The sequence below is a fragment of the Pagrus major genome, chromosome 1 (genome assembly GCF_040436345.1).
Source record: "Pagrus major chromosome 1, Pma_NU_1.0".
NCBI classification, from domain to species: domain Eukaryota; kingdom Metazoa; phylum Chordata; class Actinopteri; order Spariformes; family Sparidae; genus Pagrus; species Pagrus major.
In genome coordinates, this window is record NC_133215.1 from 20,767,779 (window position 1) to 20,787,417 (window position 19,639).

The window sequence follows — 19,639 nt, forward strand, 5'->3', positions numbered from 1 at the left end:
AACGACCCAGCACCTCTGAGCCAGTGATCAGTGACAGCCAGCTGCTCAGACGGAGATCCGGAGTCCCTCGAAGCCCCTGAGCGGGAGTGGCCGGTGATCCCTGCTCACCGCCGGCCAATTCTTCTCTCCCTGCCTCCCCTCGCTCCCTCTCTCCGCCCCCGCCCTCCCTCTCTCTGGTGTGGAGGGACGCATGCGGCTGGAGCAGAGTCCCGGCGACTCCTGGAGCTGAACCAACCACCCCAACGGAGGCGGTCTGTGTCTTCCTCCCACCCCCTTTAGAGGCTTCCCGTCGGCACGCTGCGAGGAGGGGAGCAGACGGCTGTCCCCGCGCTGCGCCGCTGACCGACAGAGAGCAGCGTGCCGTGCAGTGCCGTGCCGTGCCAGGTATCATGACGCACCTACAAAAACACACTTCCCCGGACTTCTCTCTCTGGGAGTCTGCCATGTGACTGTGCCCACGCTGTTCAGGTGGACTTTCACCGGCTCCCCCAGCCATATGAGACCCGTGCGTCATCCAGCCCGGTTTGTCATCTGCGTCCCGTTTTTTCATGTTGTTGTCAGTGTTTGATGATGTCATTATTTCTTTCAGATGCTCTGCTGCTGCTTCTGCTGCGTCGCATCTCTCAAACTGCGAAGACTCGCGCTGCAAACGTGCGTCCCCTGCCTCACTAACTTGGACCGCTGCCTCTGTTCGTGGCGAGATTTTAGCTGTGCAAGCATCTGCTGACTGAACGATGTGGTGTGACACCGCAGACGGACTTTAGAGCCCAGAAGTGTCACTGAACTATCAGCAAATCAACTTTTCCTCTCGCGGATGAAGATTTGTCGCGTGCGTGGACGCGGAGCTGGAATTAACCGGAGCGCGCGCACCTCTGTGTCATTTCACCTGGACTTATTTCAAGAGAGATACGCGAAGCGAGCACGATGCTCAGCTCCCCTGCTCTCCGCCGTTGCTGACGCACACAGGGAGCGAAATTGGATTGTAAACTATGTGGAGTCATTCCTGAGGACTGAACCGCTGCTCTCCGCGGCTGTATGGAGAAGGGCAGCCCGAGGATGACGGGCGGAACCCGGGAGACGCCGGTCAACTCCTCCCCGGCGGTGGCGGCCAACGCGGAGGGCGAGGAGATCGAGGTTTTGGAAAGCACCGACGTCCTCCCCGTGGCTCCGGAGGACGTGAGTCTCCACACAATTACAAAGTGCACACACAAGCACAGTGTCTCACCTTTTCACATTTTTTTTTTTTTTTTTTTTACAATCACGCAGCTTCACCTCCCTTTGCTCTGGAGAAAATCCAGGCAGTGCTTCTGATTTTATGAGGCAGACTGTCAGCATGAGCCTTAAATCTAAATGTCATGACATAACTCATAAGTGGAGTTTTACAGTGAAACCAGAGGAGATTTAAAGTCCTGAGTATCACAGTACAACACAGCATCCTTTCTAGGAATATCTGCACGCACACACCACTCTTGCTCCATTAGGTGCCTCAACCTACTTTAAGAGACCCCTCACACATAATGATCCACACTTTTCTACCTTATTATCTTTTGCTGCGGCTCATTGACCGCAATGATCAGATAATAACAGCATGTGAGAGCAGCAAGATGCAATTAAGGCAAATGCTGCCCAGAGAAGGAAAGAAACTCTCCTCTTGGCCCGACACAGGTGCCCTTCTCCGCTCTGGCACCTGTTTCTGAGATGTTTTTTTAGTGTCCACCTTCTTCTTCCTCCTCTCGCTCACTCCTTCACTTGCTTTTCTTTTTCTCTCTCTCCTTGTCTCAGCAATGGAAGTCTCTGTTTGACAAGGTATGTAGTGCAAGATACAGTGGCTTGAATGTCTCACCATTTATTCACCATTTTGCATGTCTCACTCATCGTGGAGCAGTTTTGTCTTAAAGGTTGTCGTGTGTGTGAACTGTTGGTGGCCTCTGACATAATCTCTGTTATCAGACTCAAGTGACACAGATGTGCTGAGCAGATTAGATGCTGCATTGTCCCGCTGAAAGGTCATGAAATATGGGGAAGATTTTGGATGCAATTCAATGTGGCGCCATGTGCATCATTGGGCACAGGGAAGCCTGATAAAGTTATTTTTTAATGTGGAAAAAGGTCAATAATTAGCGCTTTAGTGTAATGCATACCCATAAGTCACCTTCAATGGCGTGATTTTTATAAATTTTGTCCATGCATCATGACCTTGACATTGTACTTGTGTTGTAACACCTGCTTTATCACTAACGGATGTGACTTAAAGCTGCACTAGGAAGTTTTGCACATTGGTAGCAAGAGGCATCTGTGAGAAAAAATGTTAACTTCCATGCTTAGAAATCTTGTGTCGTGATGTTTAACTTCACACAACTTGCTTATGTTTGCCATCCCTGCTGATATGTGCTGCGTAAAGCATCCCCAAATATTTCAAGCTGTTAAACGAAGCTGTTTTCCAAATGGTCGCTCCCTGATGTCTGTAGTTTTTTTAATCATTGATTACTCTAATTTGCTTCCAAAACGTACTCCGCTCCAGATTTTTATTTGGCCAAATGAGGTGAAACTACCAGGTCTCAGCTGGTGGAGATGGCAGAGTCTTCTCTCTTTCAGGTCCAGACAGATTAGATAAATGTATTTTTAGATCAAAATCTTGCCTAGTGCAGCTTTAAATCCTTTCCCTGCTGGGTAACATTCGTGGCATAACATGTAACCAGGCCGCGGCTTTGTCCAACCAAACTCCTGCCGAGGAGTGGGAGCACACTGGAGGCTGTGGGTGTGTCGTCCGCTGACATTGACCCTGATAATGCAATTAGGGTGATACATAATCCTAGCTGCATTGATCTATCAGTCAGACCGCTCTTGTAAGAAACACATGCGGGCGTGCACACGCACACACACACACACACATGCACGCACGCACTCACTCACGCACGCACGCACACACACACAGAGTGACACACACATTGATATAGCCAAGAAACCCCAGGAGAAGAGAAACACAGACCGGCTGATCATGCAAGCAGGCGGTTGGACTGACAGACGGCAAACGGGCCCCCTGCTCTCATACACACACGCGCGCACACACACACACACACACACACACACACACACACACACACACACACTTCTAAACGCACAGCCACTACTCTGTGGGGATGCCGCAGCACCTGCCCACCCTGGGGCCCCCCTGCTTTCTCCAGAGGGGGAATTGTATGTGTGTGTGTGCAGGCGGTTAGCAGGGATGTATTTAGGGTTGAGCCAGAGGCTCGTGTCAGGCTCACTCTTTCAGGGAGAGACTGAGGTCCCCTGGGATTATGGTTTGCGAAAGGCTCGCTGGGGTGTGTGGGTGTGTGTCTGTGTGGATGTATTAGTGATGGAGCATATTCCATGGACAGGCATTAAGTGGGCCTCTCAATCCGCTGTCTTTATGCATGCGGAAAGGCTTTGAATGTCCTCAAGTGGACGTCGGTCTAAAAATGGGTCGGTTTGTCCAAATGGTGAGGTCGCTGCCCGGTCTGGTAGCAACAAATGTCCTTTCACTCTTTTATCCTCCTTCCCTTCTTCCTCCTTACAAAGAGTTGCTCCATTTGTCAAGGGGCTGACCTCGGAGACCCCCAGCTTCTGGTAAGCGACCAAGGAAGAGAAATGATGGGCCACTAAAGACAAGAAAAACAAGGATTTTAAACCAGTCTGGCACTGGGTCCCTGCATGAGAGACAAAAGACAAAGTCTGCTTGAAAACACAGCAACGCCTGGGCTTTTATATACCTAAAGATACACACTACAAGTGAATGTGTTATTTACCTTTTAGACCCAACAGATCCACAGATGATGCCATATCTACTGGCCTCCACTCAGTCTTCAAGCACCTGGAGAATGAGAACAGCTCACCCTCCTTCACAACTTCCCACAAAACACAATTTAATCAGTGGTTGTAATTTATTCAATTAGGTAAAATGTCCCACTGAGTGTAACACATTGACAAAATAAGACGTCTAGAGATGAAGACAATGATGCATCTCTTGTGTTAATCAATTCTGGCATCTCTGCCTTGTCAAATGCAGAGCACATTCATTTCTGTCCTTCCCATCAGGGATGTTTACACAGCAGAGAAAAGACAGGATCATATTCTCTCCCATGTTTTTGTTTGAGCTACTTACCATCAGATTCTTTAAAGCAGTTTGTGCTGTCTACAAAACCTTCCCCATCATATCATTTTTACCGGCTCCCATGTGAACTCGATTCATACAGCTATCAATTTCTAGGTTTCGGACCATCGGGGGCTGGAATCAAAGTGCTGCGTCGCTCTGTTCGCCGTTCCCTTCACCCCTCTCTCCTGTCCCCGGAGAGGATTTTGTTGCTGTATAAGTGCTTTCCTCCTCTGCATGCAGGAAGTACCTAGAATGCCTTTATTCGTGTTGCCCATCGCCTGAAACAAACATGAGGACTGAACACATAGAGAGGCGACATCTAATGAAGCAGAGAAGATGCTGTTAGGCGGATGGCAGCTGCACTGGCCTCTCTCTCTTTTACATTCAAAGTGTCCCAGCCTCTATCTGTCCTCCAGACACACATACACCAATCTGCAAAGACTGCAGTCACAGTAGCCTGATTACACACAATATGTATCATCCAAAAGAAGATATAGAGCCTGTTTTGGAGTCTCCGTCCTGTGCTGACTGATATGCACACTCACCACTGCCACTTCATGTTATTTTTTTCAAGGATTTCGGGGGATTTGAGGATGAACCACAGTTTAGGATTTATCTGATAAACCGTATTAAGCATGTTTAGATCGCACCCCAAAGAGAACCAAACACATATGTTTTGTACTCCTGGGAAGGCACATCAGATGGATTTCCTTGTGTCTGAAGGAATGAAATGTTTTACATTTCTCGTGCTGTGAAAAAGTGGAATCTAGAAGAGAGGCCAGAACAGAGAGTGATTTTGTAATATGTGGACTATAAAGCGCAACACCTACAGCACAGACACACACGTCTTTATCTCAGGGGACTGGGAACATCCCAGTGCTTGTAAAGCCTGAGATTGGAAGTCCCCAGGTGTACATGCTGGAAACCTGGCAGAATTTAAAGTAGATGGAGCACTTGTAGAGACAGGATGCACACAAAGCATCGACTGTCCAATAGAAACATGTTTTTTGTACACTTAAATGGATCCTCACTGCGGCCTCTCAACAGGAAAGGATCGAAGACTAAACCACTTCAACTATCACTGAACAGTGACATTCCTTTGATTCTGGTCTTTGTGTCTGTGAGTGAGAGAAATCCCTATCTGTGCCCACAGTTGCCGTTATGTTGACAGGCTGCTCCCAATGGCATGTTGAAATGCCCCAGGCACACGCCTGCAGGAGCTTAGTGATTAAACTCTTTCACATGGCTGCATACTTTCCATGGAAGTGTTTCCCCCTTAATTTCTTGCTTGGTGGCATTGAAAAGCCTCTGAATGCAAGTTATGATCCCCAAACCGCTCACTGTAACCGCACAAATAAAAGTCTTTCAGATCTTTCTGGAATGTCGTCTAGCCAGAGGGACTTACTGAGCCCATACTTTTGTACTAAAAACACTGTATTAGCCATGTGGAGCATGATTGATGATCAACCCATCTTTTCCTAACTTAATGACAGTGATGTCTGTTGTTTGAATAGCCCAGCTAGCGTCATTAATTAAAACAAGCAGGAATTCAATGATGGGGAAGCCACCTGTTCCCGGTGGGACTCGTGTTTCCCAGAGTTTCTGTCGTGCGTTTCAATGAGCTTGTTAGTTAGACATTCAGTGGCCATGGCTGAGAGAAAAGAAGGGTCATTATTTAAAGTAGCATTGTCTGGCAGTGCCGTCTCGCCTCATCGCATGGCACAGCTGGCACCTTTCTCAGTGTCGCTCTCCTTTCTTTTAAGTGCTCTTCAAATGAATGGACCACCACCCAGGTAACTGGCACTTAATGGATAAGCCAACTGGGAACCCTCAGCTGCGTTTACCAGTGCATGCAGGGATAGCATGTCTCGCCACGCCCTGTCAGTTTTAGCTACGTTATAAGCAAATGGAGGTTTAGACAATGAGATCATAGCAGTGGTCACTGCAATTACTGATGGCAACAGTTAGAGACTGTATGCAGCTGTTAAAGACATGATATCTAACATCTCTGCATGAAACGACCACACCTTTGTTATATATTTTGTTGAGTTGTTACAATATTCTTGCCAACAATGTTCAAATCCAGAGAAATATGTAGTTCTACTTTTATTCAAGGTAACAGTGCATTTCATTTGGTCACCTTGTGCTGTAACTGAGAGTCAGAGAATGAGGAAGGGAGTTGGCAACTGCGACTAAATGTAGTGTGAATGAGACTTTAAAACATGGTGGAAAAAAAGTTTTGCCAGGATAATCTTTCTAAGTTCCAGTAGTCAAACTCATGAACTCACTCATGAAATGACTTATGAATAAGTAAGTGAATAAGTGATTTAAATGAATAAAAAAACATATACTTCCACCTTTTTTCCTTTCCACAATCGTTATATAATGTGTTAAGAAATTAGGTTAAAATGTAATATTGGTTGCACTATACTATGTTGATTCCTTGGTCCTTTTTCCGCTATCTATACATCTATAGAACTGATGTGCTTATTAGCCTAATTGCCATTGACAGATACACAGATGGCGAGGTCACAGTCTGCTGACCTGCTCATCTGACACTACAGCAGTGATTGACACCGGCTGAGTCTTGGAGATAACCCAACAACAGACAGTTTTGCGGTGATGCTGAACTGTGTTGTCTCGATTCAGGATCGTAAAAAAGTAGCGGCAAACTGCATCCCCGCCCCATTCTATTAAAAAGCTCCCAGGCTGTGTGGTGATGAAATAACAGACAGAGCCTCAAAACATTTTCATTGAAAGATTTAATCAGAGCTCATCTTTCCCTGCTTCTCTGCCTCTCCCCTGCTCGGCTCTAAATAGATTTCCTTAATGAAAGACACATTTCCAGTTGGCAGAGTGTGAAAACAGTCTCTGCTTTTATGCAGAGGTAAAAATAGCTGCCCGTCGATCTGTAAATGGGAGAAAGAAGATGTGCCAGTTTACCCGTAATTGGCTACAGTGTGCAGACTCATAGCAGTGGTGTCATGAAATCGAAGTGTCTCTTTTGATGGTTGAGCAGCTCAGTGATCTAGCAACCTCCATCTGCTGTGTGTGAGTGTGTGTGTGTGAAAGTGAGTACAGTATATTTGTACCCACCAGACCTGAAAATGTAAATCCATTACTAGAGGTCGAGGGAGGGCAGTTGCAATGACAGCACACAACCCCCGCTGAGATTGCGTGTGTGTGGTTGAGGCCGTATGTGTCTGCTGCCTTTGAGGACCAGTGTCAGTGTGAGTTTGGATGAGGCTCCTGCACATATTAGCCCTGATTTGTTTGCTTTCCACCTTCCTTTTCATCTCTCTCTCACATCACTCTGTCTCTCATCTTTTTGTTCTGAAGTTTGATTCCTCATCAGAGTTAAGTGGGCGACACTGCAGATGTGAAGAGGGCTGGGTATCAGTCGATGCTTTCATCTCACCCCTTTTCATTAGCTCCATATACAGTTTTCCATTATCTCTGTGTACAGTTCACGGCTGTCACCGCGCGCTTGTTCATCAGTTTTATCGTAACAGCAGACAAACTGAAGGGCTCCAGAGCAAAAACATCAAATTAGGCTTTGATTTAGCAGTATGGAGTGTTTTTCATTGAGTTTGCATGTTGTCACGTTGTGAGTTCAACACACTGTTTGAAATATTATTATGTTTCAGTCAGTGGTTGATGCCTTAAAGGGGCACTATGTAACTTTTTTTTAACCCATATTCTTCAACTGTAGGACCTCTGTATGGACAAATGGCTGTTTTTCATCTCACCTCACCAAAACTCAAAATACATGCCTGTTTTTCTCTAATGCTTACACGTACAAATGTAAACATATGACTTTCGAGTACATCTAGAAACTCATGTTCGGTAGGTTTAAGACTTGATCCGTAAACGCCTCACATTGCCAGATAATCTCGGCCGAACAATAGTACCAACCAAGGTCCCAGACCAAATTTCTCCTCCAGTTGAATAGAATTAGGATTAAATTGGCCTTAGCTCTTGCAAACAGCTATTCTTTGTATCAAGAGCTCTGTCACTGGTGCATGGTGCACCATTAATGTTTTTGTCTGTGTTAAAGAGGCTGTGAGCAGGATTTGTTAAGCCTAGCCACATTAGGGATGGATGCCATCCAAATTTTAACCGACACAGTACAAATTCCAGGTACTGGCAACGGTACCTTTTTTAGTATTTTACTCTCTCTAATCATAAAAATGTAATTTCAGTTGTAAAAAATACAACATTTCAAATGCTTCAGAGTGTTGGCTAACATTAGTAGAAGTGCTTCGCTAATGTCAATCAAGACAGTGACTAAAGCCCACTTCTTTCCAACAACATAACCAACTAGTTAATTCAAGTGGAAACGGCCAAGTTTTCCCCCCATAGCATTTCCATGTGGTATTATTGTTGCCACTGCTGTCACAAAGACAACTGGACTGTTTCCGTTTTCCTCAGAGCAGCAACAACACAGGACAAAACATGTTTTCCTCACTCGAAGCGAGGGTCTAAGGACAGAGGATGTCGTTCACTGTACAGATTGTAAAGCCCACTGAGGCAATGTGATTGTGATTTTGGGCTAGATAAATAAATTTGATTTGATTTGATTTGATTTGATTTGATTTGATGTGAAAGCAGATAGAAATGGTGCCCGGCTGCCTGCCTGACTGGATCGGCAGTCGGCCTTTATTTTCCCGGGAGATTTCTTGCCCAGTGTTAGACAAAATAACATAGTCTTACGTTTATCAGGAACCAGTCTTAACCACAGATTTTTGTTCTATAGCCATTACATTGTGCAATCAACATTCACTTCATAATGATGTGTTAAAACAAGAAACTTGCCTATTGCCAGTTTAATTACATAAAGATGAGGCTGTCAGTGCCTCATTCAGTGCTAACATTAGCTGCGGCTGCTGCAGGGGACTTGGCTTTCATGCTATGAAACACTAAAGTCTTCACCTTTCAGATATATTTTTTGTTTTTGCCAGGTGGTTCCTCAGGTTAGATGTGTTGCTGTGGTCAGCATTGCATTTCACATTGGAAATATTCTCTGCAACAAGTTTTGAAAAATGTTGCCTTCCTTGCCGCTGCTGTCGGCTCGCTGCAGGGGTGATGTAGGGTCAAGCTCTCTCTCTCTTTGTCTGTAAATCCAGCCACAATCATCTTTATTACACTCAACCAAATGCACTCTCAGGCACTGAAATTTGGCGCAGATCAATTTTATGTAAATCGCTATCAGGTAGTACTGACGGTCGGTATCGGACCCCTAATTTGTTCTCAATCAAAAAAATCTTTCCACCCCATCAAGCCTAAAAACTAAACTGAAAATAGAAGTCATGTCTGAAGTCAAGTCAAGTCACTTATCAATCAACCAGCTTCCAGCGTCCTATTACAGTCCATCACTGATCCTTGGGGGATCAAAGACACAGTGCAGGTCCATTCATTCCTGATGGCTGAAACTGTAATACCTTCCCACAGGTTATAGTTACAGAGCTGTTGACTGAGTGATGTGCTGGCCATGACCCATCACACTAACACCTGGAGGCTTGTGTGTGTGGTTGTGTGAGTGTGAGCGTGAGATAGACTTGTAGGCCTTCTGTTTTCTAGTGACGGCTCAGAGGATCTGGGGACCTTTGGAAAATGGAAAATGTCTGTTCTTTGTCACAGAGGTTATAGACAGGAATGTTCACTGAGTAAGATCTCCAAGAAACACACATAGTTTGGGACACATTCCTGTACCATAGGCTGTGCAGACCCACAGTGAAGCCTGGCAGGTGCACTGTTGACACAGGTACAATAACCCTGTGTTTGCGGTGTACACCTGTTTGTGTGTGCGTGTGCTTGCTTGTGTTAACTGATTTCTGCCTCTTCAGTCAAGCGTTGCCCATTAGGGAATGTTCCACGGCGAGTGTACGACTCAGCCAACTCTCTCATTCCCCTCTGTTCTACATTTGGAAGAAAAGTTTAGTCTGTCCCGAGACAGATGGCAACGTTGACGACCACCACAAACAAAATCTGACAACCACCAGCGCAGATGTTTATGCCTGTGTGCAGGATTTATGACGCCAGCTACACTTTTTGGATTTGAACTCTAAATCGTTTGCTGGCTCTCATATCACTTTGTCTCGCTATGTGCGCAGCTGTCCGTGAAGCTCTGCTCAAACAAACCGCCTCAGCAGCATCTCCCTGTTTATGCCGCCTTCTCCTCCTCTCCCTTGAGAATCTGCACTGAAGTCATGGCAGACTGCGGTGCAGACAAGATAATGCGAGACACTCATAATTCAAAGGTAATGGCATTTTTTTGCTGCTTTATACGCGCCCACGCTAAACCTGTAGTTAGAGCACTGAGGTTGCAATTCAATGCCGCAGCTCTCTCTGGAGTCACTCGTCTCATTTTCTCAGAACTGTCTTTGTTTTAGGAGCATTTGTTGTCATTTTTTGATTAAAAATCTGACAACAGGCACAACCCTACGCTTATTCTCTTCCTGCAGTGCTCCCTTCTCTGGTTTGTGTTTACATGACGACTTCTAAGAAGCTTTAAGTTTTCCTTGCAACCAGCAAAGCAGTGTCTCCTTACTTGACACCTCACGTACAGGAATAAAAACAGTTTCCACTTGTCATAAAGCAGGTGGGGTCCCAGTCGGCTTTGCTCCTGTGATAGACTGTAATAAACACATTAACATCTCCGACAGCAGTCTTTCTCTCTGCAGCCCTGCATCAGATTCTTCTTTTTTGACAAGCACTGCAAGATTGCCCAAATAAATTAAGCACAAGGGTGGCTTCGCACTGACTCTGTGGATGTCCCAGTTTCAAGATCAGACTGCCTGAAGCAGGAACGACACTGTTTATATTCACAGAATATAGTCAGGTCTGTGTGAATAATCAGCTGAAAATGATTTAAAGAAATGTAATTTCTTGTAATGTTCAAATGCACTTATTTTAGTTTGTTGAGCTGTCAGTACAAGCTGCAGTGATACACACTCAGAAAACCCATATATATATTTAAAGTGGCTTTTTTCTTTCACTTAACGACTACAAGGGCCTCTGTTAACACACATCAAAAAACACCAGATATTTCAAGAATACAATTCAAATATTCAAAAATCTGAGAATAAAGACGGAATTTTACAACTAAAACCTGTAAGATATTGACAGTGAAGTTGTGACTAGAATGGCATGCAGTAGAGTGCGTACCTCGGCCAGAAAACCACCTCGGTACTATGTTCCCTGTCGTCAAATTGGCAGCCATCAGTCTCGGATGCTGCCGTCAGCTCTCTCATCACTTAATCGGCTGTGTTCACTGGAAGCTCCGGGTGACCCGATCAGACAAAGTCGGCTACATTCCCCCAAGATGCGTGCTGTGGTCACGCTGGTTATGTCCATACATTGATTATGCCTAACACTTAAAAATACTGAGTTAATTTAGGTGAAAATCAGATTACTATTATTTCAGGACATGCACTGTAAATATCGTCTGTGCCGTTTCTCCATGGCCAGCTGAATTTTGTAGGACACAGGTTAGATACGCAGGGTTTTGGTGTGACAAATAAAAGCATTCTTGGATACCCCTGGCTGTTTTGCTGTTGTCATGGCAACCTGGCCCGGCCCAGCCCAGCAGGCTCAGCAGATGCCCAAGGTGAGCGACAGTGCTTAGCTTTCACCCAGATCTCCGTTCCCCGTCCTGTCCCCTCCGTGTCGTCTTACAGGGCATCGCTGCCAAAGCCTGCCAGCCGGGCCGAAGTGCTGAAGTGGCGAAGTGTGACAAGGAGAAACCACATGACACAACACACACACACACACACACACACACACACACACACACACACACACATACACACACACACAAATACAGACCAAAAACTATAGCCATTTTTGACCTTTTACTTCCTCGTGTGATGTCTGTCTTTGTAGCAGTGTTGTTGGTGACTGCTGGTGTGTTTTCATGAAGAGCTGGAGAGGTTGGACTTTACAACATTCAGTTAAAAGCACTCAGCCAGATGTGCTGTATATGATTCATTGATGAAGGCTCTGTCTGTCCCACTGATAATGGTATGTAGTCGCGTGTACCATGACGATTCTGTGATTCCCTTCTCTTCAGCATATTCATGGCTGACATCAAGCATGTCTATTTATAGACAGATTATTCTGTTTGTTTTGATCACAATAAGAGATTAATCTCTGTTGTCTTTAAATTTGATACAGAAATGTCTTTGTGCAGAGATTATGTGAGTGAAGAGGTAATAAATCACTGAGGTATATCACAGGCCTTTTGGCTTTAGCTGGAATATCTTGTGACACTTGCTAATTTCATGGCTGAGAAGGTGGAAATTCTTGGAAATTGGGTGTCAGGGTCTTGAAAATGAAGACTGAAGGCCAGACATTTCACCTTCGAAGAAACAATGCACTGATTTAACTTTTTCTCTAGTATCTGCCAATAATGAATCCTGATCCGATAGAAGTGTTCTTTTATTCACCTATATTTTTAGTCTGTCAACCTCGTTGTGGGGAACTCATTTTAATTGTTTGGGGGTTTTTTTAGACTACTTTTGGGCAATTTTTTGCCTTTACTAGACAGCTGAGACAGACAGGAAACGGGGGAGAGACAGCGGTATGACGTGCAGCAAAGGTCGCCGGCTGGAATCGAACTGCTGATGCTGCGAAGGCCCGGTGGCTGTGTGACATGTACATCGACTAATCCGCTACTTCCATTTTAATCATTTTTACGTAAATTACAATGAGGCCAGAGATTGCTTTGGTACTAAAAACTGAGTCAACAGTCTAGTTAGTGGAGCCAAAACTTTAAAATGCTAATGGTATGTGATGTGGATCGGTCAGATCGGAGCATCTCTGCTTCAAAGTAGGCCTGCACGATATGAGAGAAAAACTGCAATGTGGGATAACTGTTTAATATTGCGATGATGTGATTCACAATAAATAAAATATTATTGAAGTGCTAGCTTGGGCTTCAACTGATCGGCCAAATGATGAATGATGCATTGCCTTTGTATCCAGGGCTCCATCCCATAGGGCTTACGTTGTCATGCTGAGAGTTTATCGTGCATGTTCATATCACAATGACGATGAAAATACCATTTGTGGGTCAACAGTGATTCAAAGTCTCTAATTACTAGTGTGGTGTGGTGCTCCGGCTTCCTCAGAGAAAGAAGATGAACCCGAGTGGTCCTGAGTTTGTCTCAGTGGGCTTTACAATCTGTACATTTTGCTAGAGTCTTTTCTATGGTTAACCTAGCTAAATTAACAACAATATATACATGACAATATAGATAACTATTTCCAAATATTGGAATGCATCAAATGTATGGACCTTTTGACACAGGTTTTGCATTTGGTGCACATTTTGTTTGAAAATTAATCAGGAAAGCTCAGAACCTCTCAGAGCTACAGGAGATTCTGGGCATTACTAATGCCACTACACTAGGACAGCACGTAACTCAGACCCTGGGAGAGCTGTTATTATCATTTTGTGCCATTGGGCAGAAAAAAATTATTTTATTGCACAAAGTTGTGTTTTCTTTTTCTTTTTTAGAGAACCTCCCCACTAGATGAGGAATTCCCACTTGCGGTACTTTTGCTGTTGCTCTACTGTCTTAAATACCAATGGTACCTGTTAGGATGACTTGGTGTAAGAACCGCAGATGAAGGAAGCTATCCTCCTTTTACAAGAGTAACTCTGGAAGGTTGTCAGTGTGTGAGTCTATCCCTAATTCTTGGCAAACCTGTGTTTTTATGTGATCATGGTGCCTCCTAATGTGGCTTTAATGATCACATCCCAGTGTGTCCTTGAAGTATTTTGTGTGCAGTCTCACGTGTATTTACAGCTGCCCGCTTGGAATTGGATTACCCGAACTGCATGTTAGTGCAAAGTGTGAAAACAGGGCCATGGAGAGCCTCTAGGCCGTCCTGTCCAGTGACAACATTATCACCCTGACAGTGTTGCTGTGTCTAATAGAAATCTTCTCAGAGTTTCAGGAGCAGACGGGGGGAAGTCTTATCTTTGACGCTGCATTTACCGCAGCCACAGTTGCAGATATAGCGGCTCATCAGGGTGCCTGTCAGGAATCTGGCACTGAGGGTGTCATTATGATAAGAATTATCTCCTTCAGGGGAACAGCTGCCACGGTTGTGATAACTTACAGTTCCATAACAGGTGGAATAAAGATCCCTTTTTTATTTGTCACTCCTTCAGCAGGGCTTTCCCAAAATAAACCTAACTTTTTTTAATTGGGTGCATGTAACTGTGTTTATGTGGGTATGTGGGTTTGTATGTTTGGCACTGAAGTGGTGATTCTTTAGTTAAGGTCAGTAGCAGTTAGTGGCATGTGTATTTGTGTTTGTCTGCATACTCTAATGAATCAGCTCTTTTTGTTTTCTGTCCGTCGTTCTGGTATTTTTTGTCTAAACAGTGACATCATGGTCCACAGTTCATTTCATTATCTTGGCTGTCACTGCAGATCTCATTATTTTGAGTCTCTTGTTCCTCAACAAGAACTGCGAGTTGTAAAGATATTGGCTCAGAGACTCTGCTCCAATTAATCACACAGGGAAGGATGGAAGAAGTAGCAAGCAATTTCACGTCCTCTGCCTCTTGAGCTGTCTCTTCTTTGAAACTTTCTGAAGACACAGGTCTATTTCCGAGACTTTCTGGAGTCTTGTCATCACAACAAGGAACTCACCGCTCCCAGCAGAGAAGGCTACAACCGGGGACTGCCCATTGTTCCAACAGACCATTATAGCACAGAGCCCAATAGTCCCAAAAATGTCCCACTGGACTGAAAGGCCATCATCCGAATACCTGTTATCCAAAAAACAAAGGCCCACTGCTCTGAAGGCCCGATGTGCTACAAATTCACACTCGCTATTTTGGATGTGCAGGAAAGGACAAAGCCAGGTGACCTTCATCTCTGTGGTAACATAGTCAGGTGACCTTTGCTGTCATGGCAAAAGTAGGGCTGGGTAGCGTTAAAAATATTTTCACACTGGTTACCAAGACGGATACTTTGACTTCGATACTAATTTAATGAAATCCGTTTCAACAAAACATTACACATGTGGTGAGCTCCGTCCTGCCTGCCTGTATCGAATGACAAGACTTTTTTTCAATACTTGATAGTATCGAGGCAATTGTTACGGTGCCCTACAACCAACACTTCGTCTTCATTAGGTTTCTGAAAAGATCAAGATTTGGGCTAAAATAAGTACATTAGTTAGTAAAGTTATGTACATAATTTGGCGATACCAATAACGGATGTTGGACGAATGGGCTTTGATTTCCTTTCGGACATTTTTCTGACTATCCGGGATTCTGAATAATGGGGCGAGATTTTGTTACCTTTGTACAGAGCCAAGCTTGCAGCTTCCCCCTGTTTCCAGTCTGCATGCTAAGCTAAACTATCCAGCCGCTGGTATCTACATATTTAGCATGTGGACATGACAGTGGTAGCAATTTTCTCATCTAACTCTGCGAAGTGAGCGTATTTCTCAAAAATGCTGAATTATTCATTTCAATGAAATGAAAAGTGGAAAAACGCTCAGGTATAGAATAAGAAACTTGTGATTTATTTCTAAAATGATTGGCAGCAACATCTTCATGTGAGAAAGTGATTTTCCTGTGAAAGACCGGGGCTCATTGTCATGATTTCATGCCTTTTCTGGAAGTTTCCAGTTTTCCTAACCCAGTAGTGAGGTTTTTTAAAGAACTCCAGTCTTGCCTTGAAAGGAAAGTGGAGTTGGTCCTAGAGAGAGCTGGACTGTTTCTTGCTCGCTGACCTCTGAGGATTATGGGAATAGGATTATGAAGTAGAGGGTGCCTAAGTGGGGTTTTCTACCACCACCAAGGATCAGGAGACAGCTGACTGGCTGACCGCCTGATTGTAACCGATTAGTAAAAGTTCCTACTTACAGAATTGCCCCAAAACAGCCCAGGAAGTGAAATGTCGGTGGTGGCAGAGGGCGTTTGTCCCTCACACTGCTATAATATGTCCTATTCAACCCCAGAGCCTTGTCCTTCTGGCAGGGGAGGGGCTCCTGGTAAAGATTGACAGACAGTTTGAAGGGTCCCACCCGACCCAGATGGCAACCTTGAAAGTGTTTCCGACAGTCCCTCCTGCTCCCCCATCCTCACCCCCAGCCTCACTCAGCTCTCCCTTTTTTAATTCCTTTTCTTCTTGAGATTTGAAGAAAATAAGTCGGGGGGCCTCCCCTCGGGGCATCCCAAGCCTCCGGTCCATTTGCCAGCTATTAGAGATCATAAATCTTGAGGGTGAATGGAACCGCCGCCATCAGTGGTGCAGGGTTTTGATGGTGTTGTGGCGGGGGGTTGACCTCAGGGCAGGCCTGGAGCAGGAGAAGGGGCTGAATGGGAGAGAAAGGCAGCCCGGGGACGGCTCCTTAAACAAATGTTTCTCCTTTCTTTTTGTTCCCCTTTTTATGCTCTGAAGAGCTGCTGAATGTGTCGGGCAGTGAAGGGATGTTTGATGGAGGGTTTGGCCCGGCGGTAATGAGGGGTTCTCACCTCGTTGTAAATGGGAGGTTTGGGGGGAAAAGGTCACCAATCTCCATCTTTGTCTCTGCGCTGACCTGCCTGTGCCCTATGCTTGAGTGACACAGATACTCCACCTCAGCGTTGTGTGTGTATGTGTGTGTTTGACAAGGATTTTGACTTTTGTTTGTCTCTCAGCAAACAGGGCTCAGATTTGTGTCTCAGTGAGAGTGACATTAATAGCCTGCTTTCCCTTCCTCGTGGGTGTTGGTGTGTCTTCCATCTTGAGTCCTGTTTGAGTGTGTTTCTGTTTGTGTGACATTGTCTTCATACATGCTTCTCTCCAGTGTGAATGCTTTCACAAGCAGCGACAGGGGGTAAAGTGTTTATTTGAACACATGCTTGAGAGCCTGCTGAGGGCCGTTCGACTGTCTGCAGCAATCCCCTCTGCTTCTGTAGACACCCTGGGGGCAGTACAGCTCTCTCCCACTCATTTAGTCTGTCTCTCCCAACTCTTTTAAACTATCAACCCATCTGTCTTGCTCCATCTCGCCTCCTGTCACACAAAATCAAACTGCATCCATACAGAATTTCCAAAACACATGTTTTTCTCTCAGTTTTGTCCTCTTATTTACTGTTAGATGTTTGGTTCTAAATGGAGCTTTTTGAGATTCTTTCTGAAGGAACCAGCTGCACTGAAACCCAAAATGAATGCTTTACCCTGCTATATTGGACAAGGCCTCTAAATGTGAAATAAAATGAATAACTCAATGTGTGAAAAAATGGTTTTACTGGGAAAACAGCGACCCACTACATAGCAAATAAAGTAAAACCCTTGAACTCGTTAAGGCAGTCAGTGAGTCCACTGCTCTACTATGATTATATGACAAAACAGGGACAAATGACGTGTTCACTTTTCTGTTTATACTACTCTGGGTGTCTGCATAGGTGGACAATCATGCATGATTGTTGTCAAGTAGTCTGCTGGACTGCAGGAAGTCACAAGCTTCATGTACACCATGATTACTTTGCATCTTTTCATCTCAGCCAAGATAAAAACTCTTTTACAAAATAATATTTCTTGCATTTCTACTTTTTTTCTTCTTGAAAATGTACATCTAAACGGGTGGATGGGAATGCACTTAGTCTTTAGTAAATTGTCACTTTATTAAACAACTTAATCACCAGAATTAATGTTGGCAATGGATGTTTCTGTATGTTGTGACGACACTGTGCTTATGATCTTGTTATGTTTAGGCACAAAGACCACTTGACTAGGGCTGGGAAAAGACCATGTTTTTGCTTAAAATACCTGGTTTTGTTGCCACAAACCTATCTGGAGATGTCATGAGGTCTCATCAGCAAACCTGAACCTGTTATGAAATGTTGTGCAACACGTTTATATGTCAATATGGTACGTAGCTTATGACACGTCATTTGCAGAAACGTTAACTGCAGACGTTTTTATCCTTGGTTATACTGGGCTGGTAAATTTTCAGTTCATTGAAAGAGGACAAATTTTGCAAATTTTTAAAAATGTGTACATCATATGGTGTGGATTTTTTCTTTTTTTTCTTTATTTGGTCAGAATTCATGGTAGTGAGAGCTTGACATACTTGCAGGATTATACTACTCCTATGGTAATGGTAAAGTAATCTGCTTCGGCCACCTTTTTGTCCCAAAGCTGAGCAGTGTCGGACCTGGATGGATTACATGTCTTGACCTATTCACCCAGAGGGCAATATACAGGCTTATCTCAAGTCACTGTGACTGTCGCCTTTTGCCTCCATGAAGCCAACAGCTTGTAGGGCTAGCATCCAGGACCGACAATCTTCCTATGCCTGATATGGCAGCATCTGTCGAATGAAAGCCCTGATGATTTTCTGATTGCATCTTTTCTGCAGAGTCTTGAGTGCCTCTCTGCCTGGGACAGCATGAAACCTGCAGGGGAATACGGTTTTAAACTGTAGGGACCGAGTTTGCAAAAGGGGAATGGGCTCTGTGCAATAACAGTGCAATGAAGTGTGCGCGTTAATGAATGCTCAGGGCTGAGACAGAGAACAGGGATGGGGAGTGGGCGTGCAGTCCTCTCCTGTAGTGATGGGTAATAGATCTCAGTGGCTGTCTGTGGAGCGAGCTGCTGTGATACATTGGGAATTAGTAAAGATGGCAGTGAACCTGCTGCTGTTTGACCAAACGTATTGATAGTGCGCTGCCTAGAAACATTTAATTTGGAAGGTGGTATCAGTCCTTAGGTATTTGTGGTGACATGGAAGAAAGTTTATGATGCTTCCTCTAAAAGAGTGTTTGCTTAAAGCATTTTTTTTTTCCATTCCACCTTAATTAGTCAAGCAAGATGAGGAGGGCGGGAGCACTGTTCACAACAATGGGCAGGCTGGTTGCCGGGAAAAGAAAGGTTGCACATTTCACACCTTCAGCAGAAACTAATATTACATGAGCCTCGCAAAGACCCGCTGAACACAAATTACATGACATATCAGCTCTTCAGACACCATTCAAACCTGAAGTGTCCATGACAAAGAAAAAAGCAGAGCGTGAACCTGAAATAAAGTGGACAGAGCAGTCAAATAGCAGCTTTGATATCCCTGAAAGCTTTGAGGGAACGAGACAAATATCATTATCTTGGTTAAATTGCCTGCCGTGCACAGATGGACTAAAATAATGACTGTGAGATCTATTTTTCTGATCTAGCTGATCCAAGGTTTCATTTATAAGATCTAAAGTGGATTCTTCCACCAATACCATTGTGCCCTGAAGGATTAACCTTGATAAAAGCACCTTGTTCAGTTATGATTTTCTTCTTCCGTCTCAAGAACTTAAAGAGTGCTTAACGATCAAGGTCACATGTGGGAAATGTACTTGATGGCGAACAGCAATGTGAAACAGCTCCTCTGGTTTGAAAGAAATGTACCTGTCGGATCAGAATTTGCAGATGAAATGAGTGTGAAGCTGCTCCAGTCTTGGTATATAGTGTGTGTGTGTGTGTGTGTGTTTTATGTGCTTCAGGTCCA

At 44.5% G+C, this 19,639-nt stretch overlaps 1 protein-coding gene across 4 annotated transcripts in view; it reads left to right on the top strand.

Annotated features, from left to right (window-relative positions):
* The first annotated feature begins 255 nt into the window (after positions 1-255).
* The window catches only part of rhbdl3 (rhomboid, veinlet-like 3 (Drosophila)), a 63,305-nt gene continuing 43,921 nt past the window's right edge, over positions 256-19,639 (top strand). For 3 of the 4 annotated variants that reach the window (XR_012180150.1, XM_073482716.1, XM_073483894.1), the window contains exons 1-2: positions 256-1,176; positions 1,783-1,806. Coding sequence is in view for 2 of the 4 variants with exons in the window: in XM_073482716.1 (XP_073338817.1) it covers positions 1,036-1,176; positions 1,783-1,806 (165 nt within the window). In the remaining 2 variants the exon portion in view is untranslated. The remainder of the gene's footprint in view (positions 1,177-1,782; positions 1,807-19,639) is intronic. The other variant, XR_012180189.1, reaches the window with a different exon arrangement.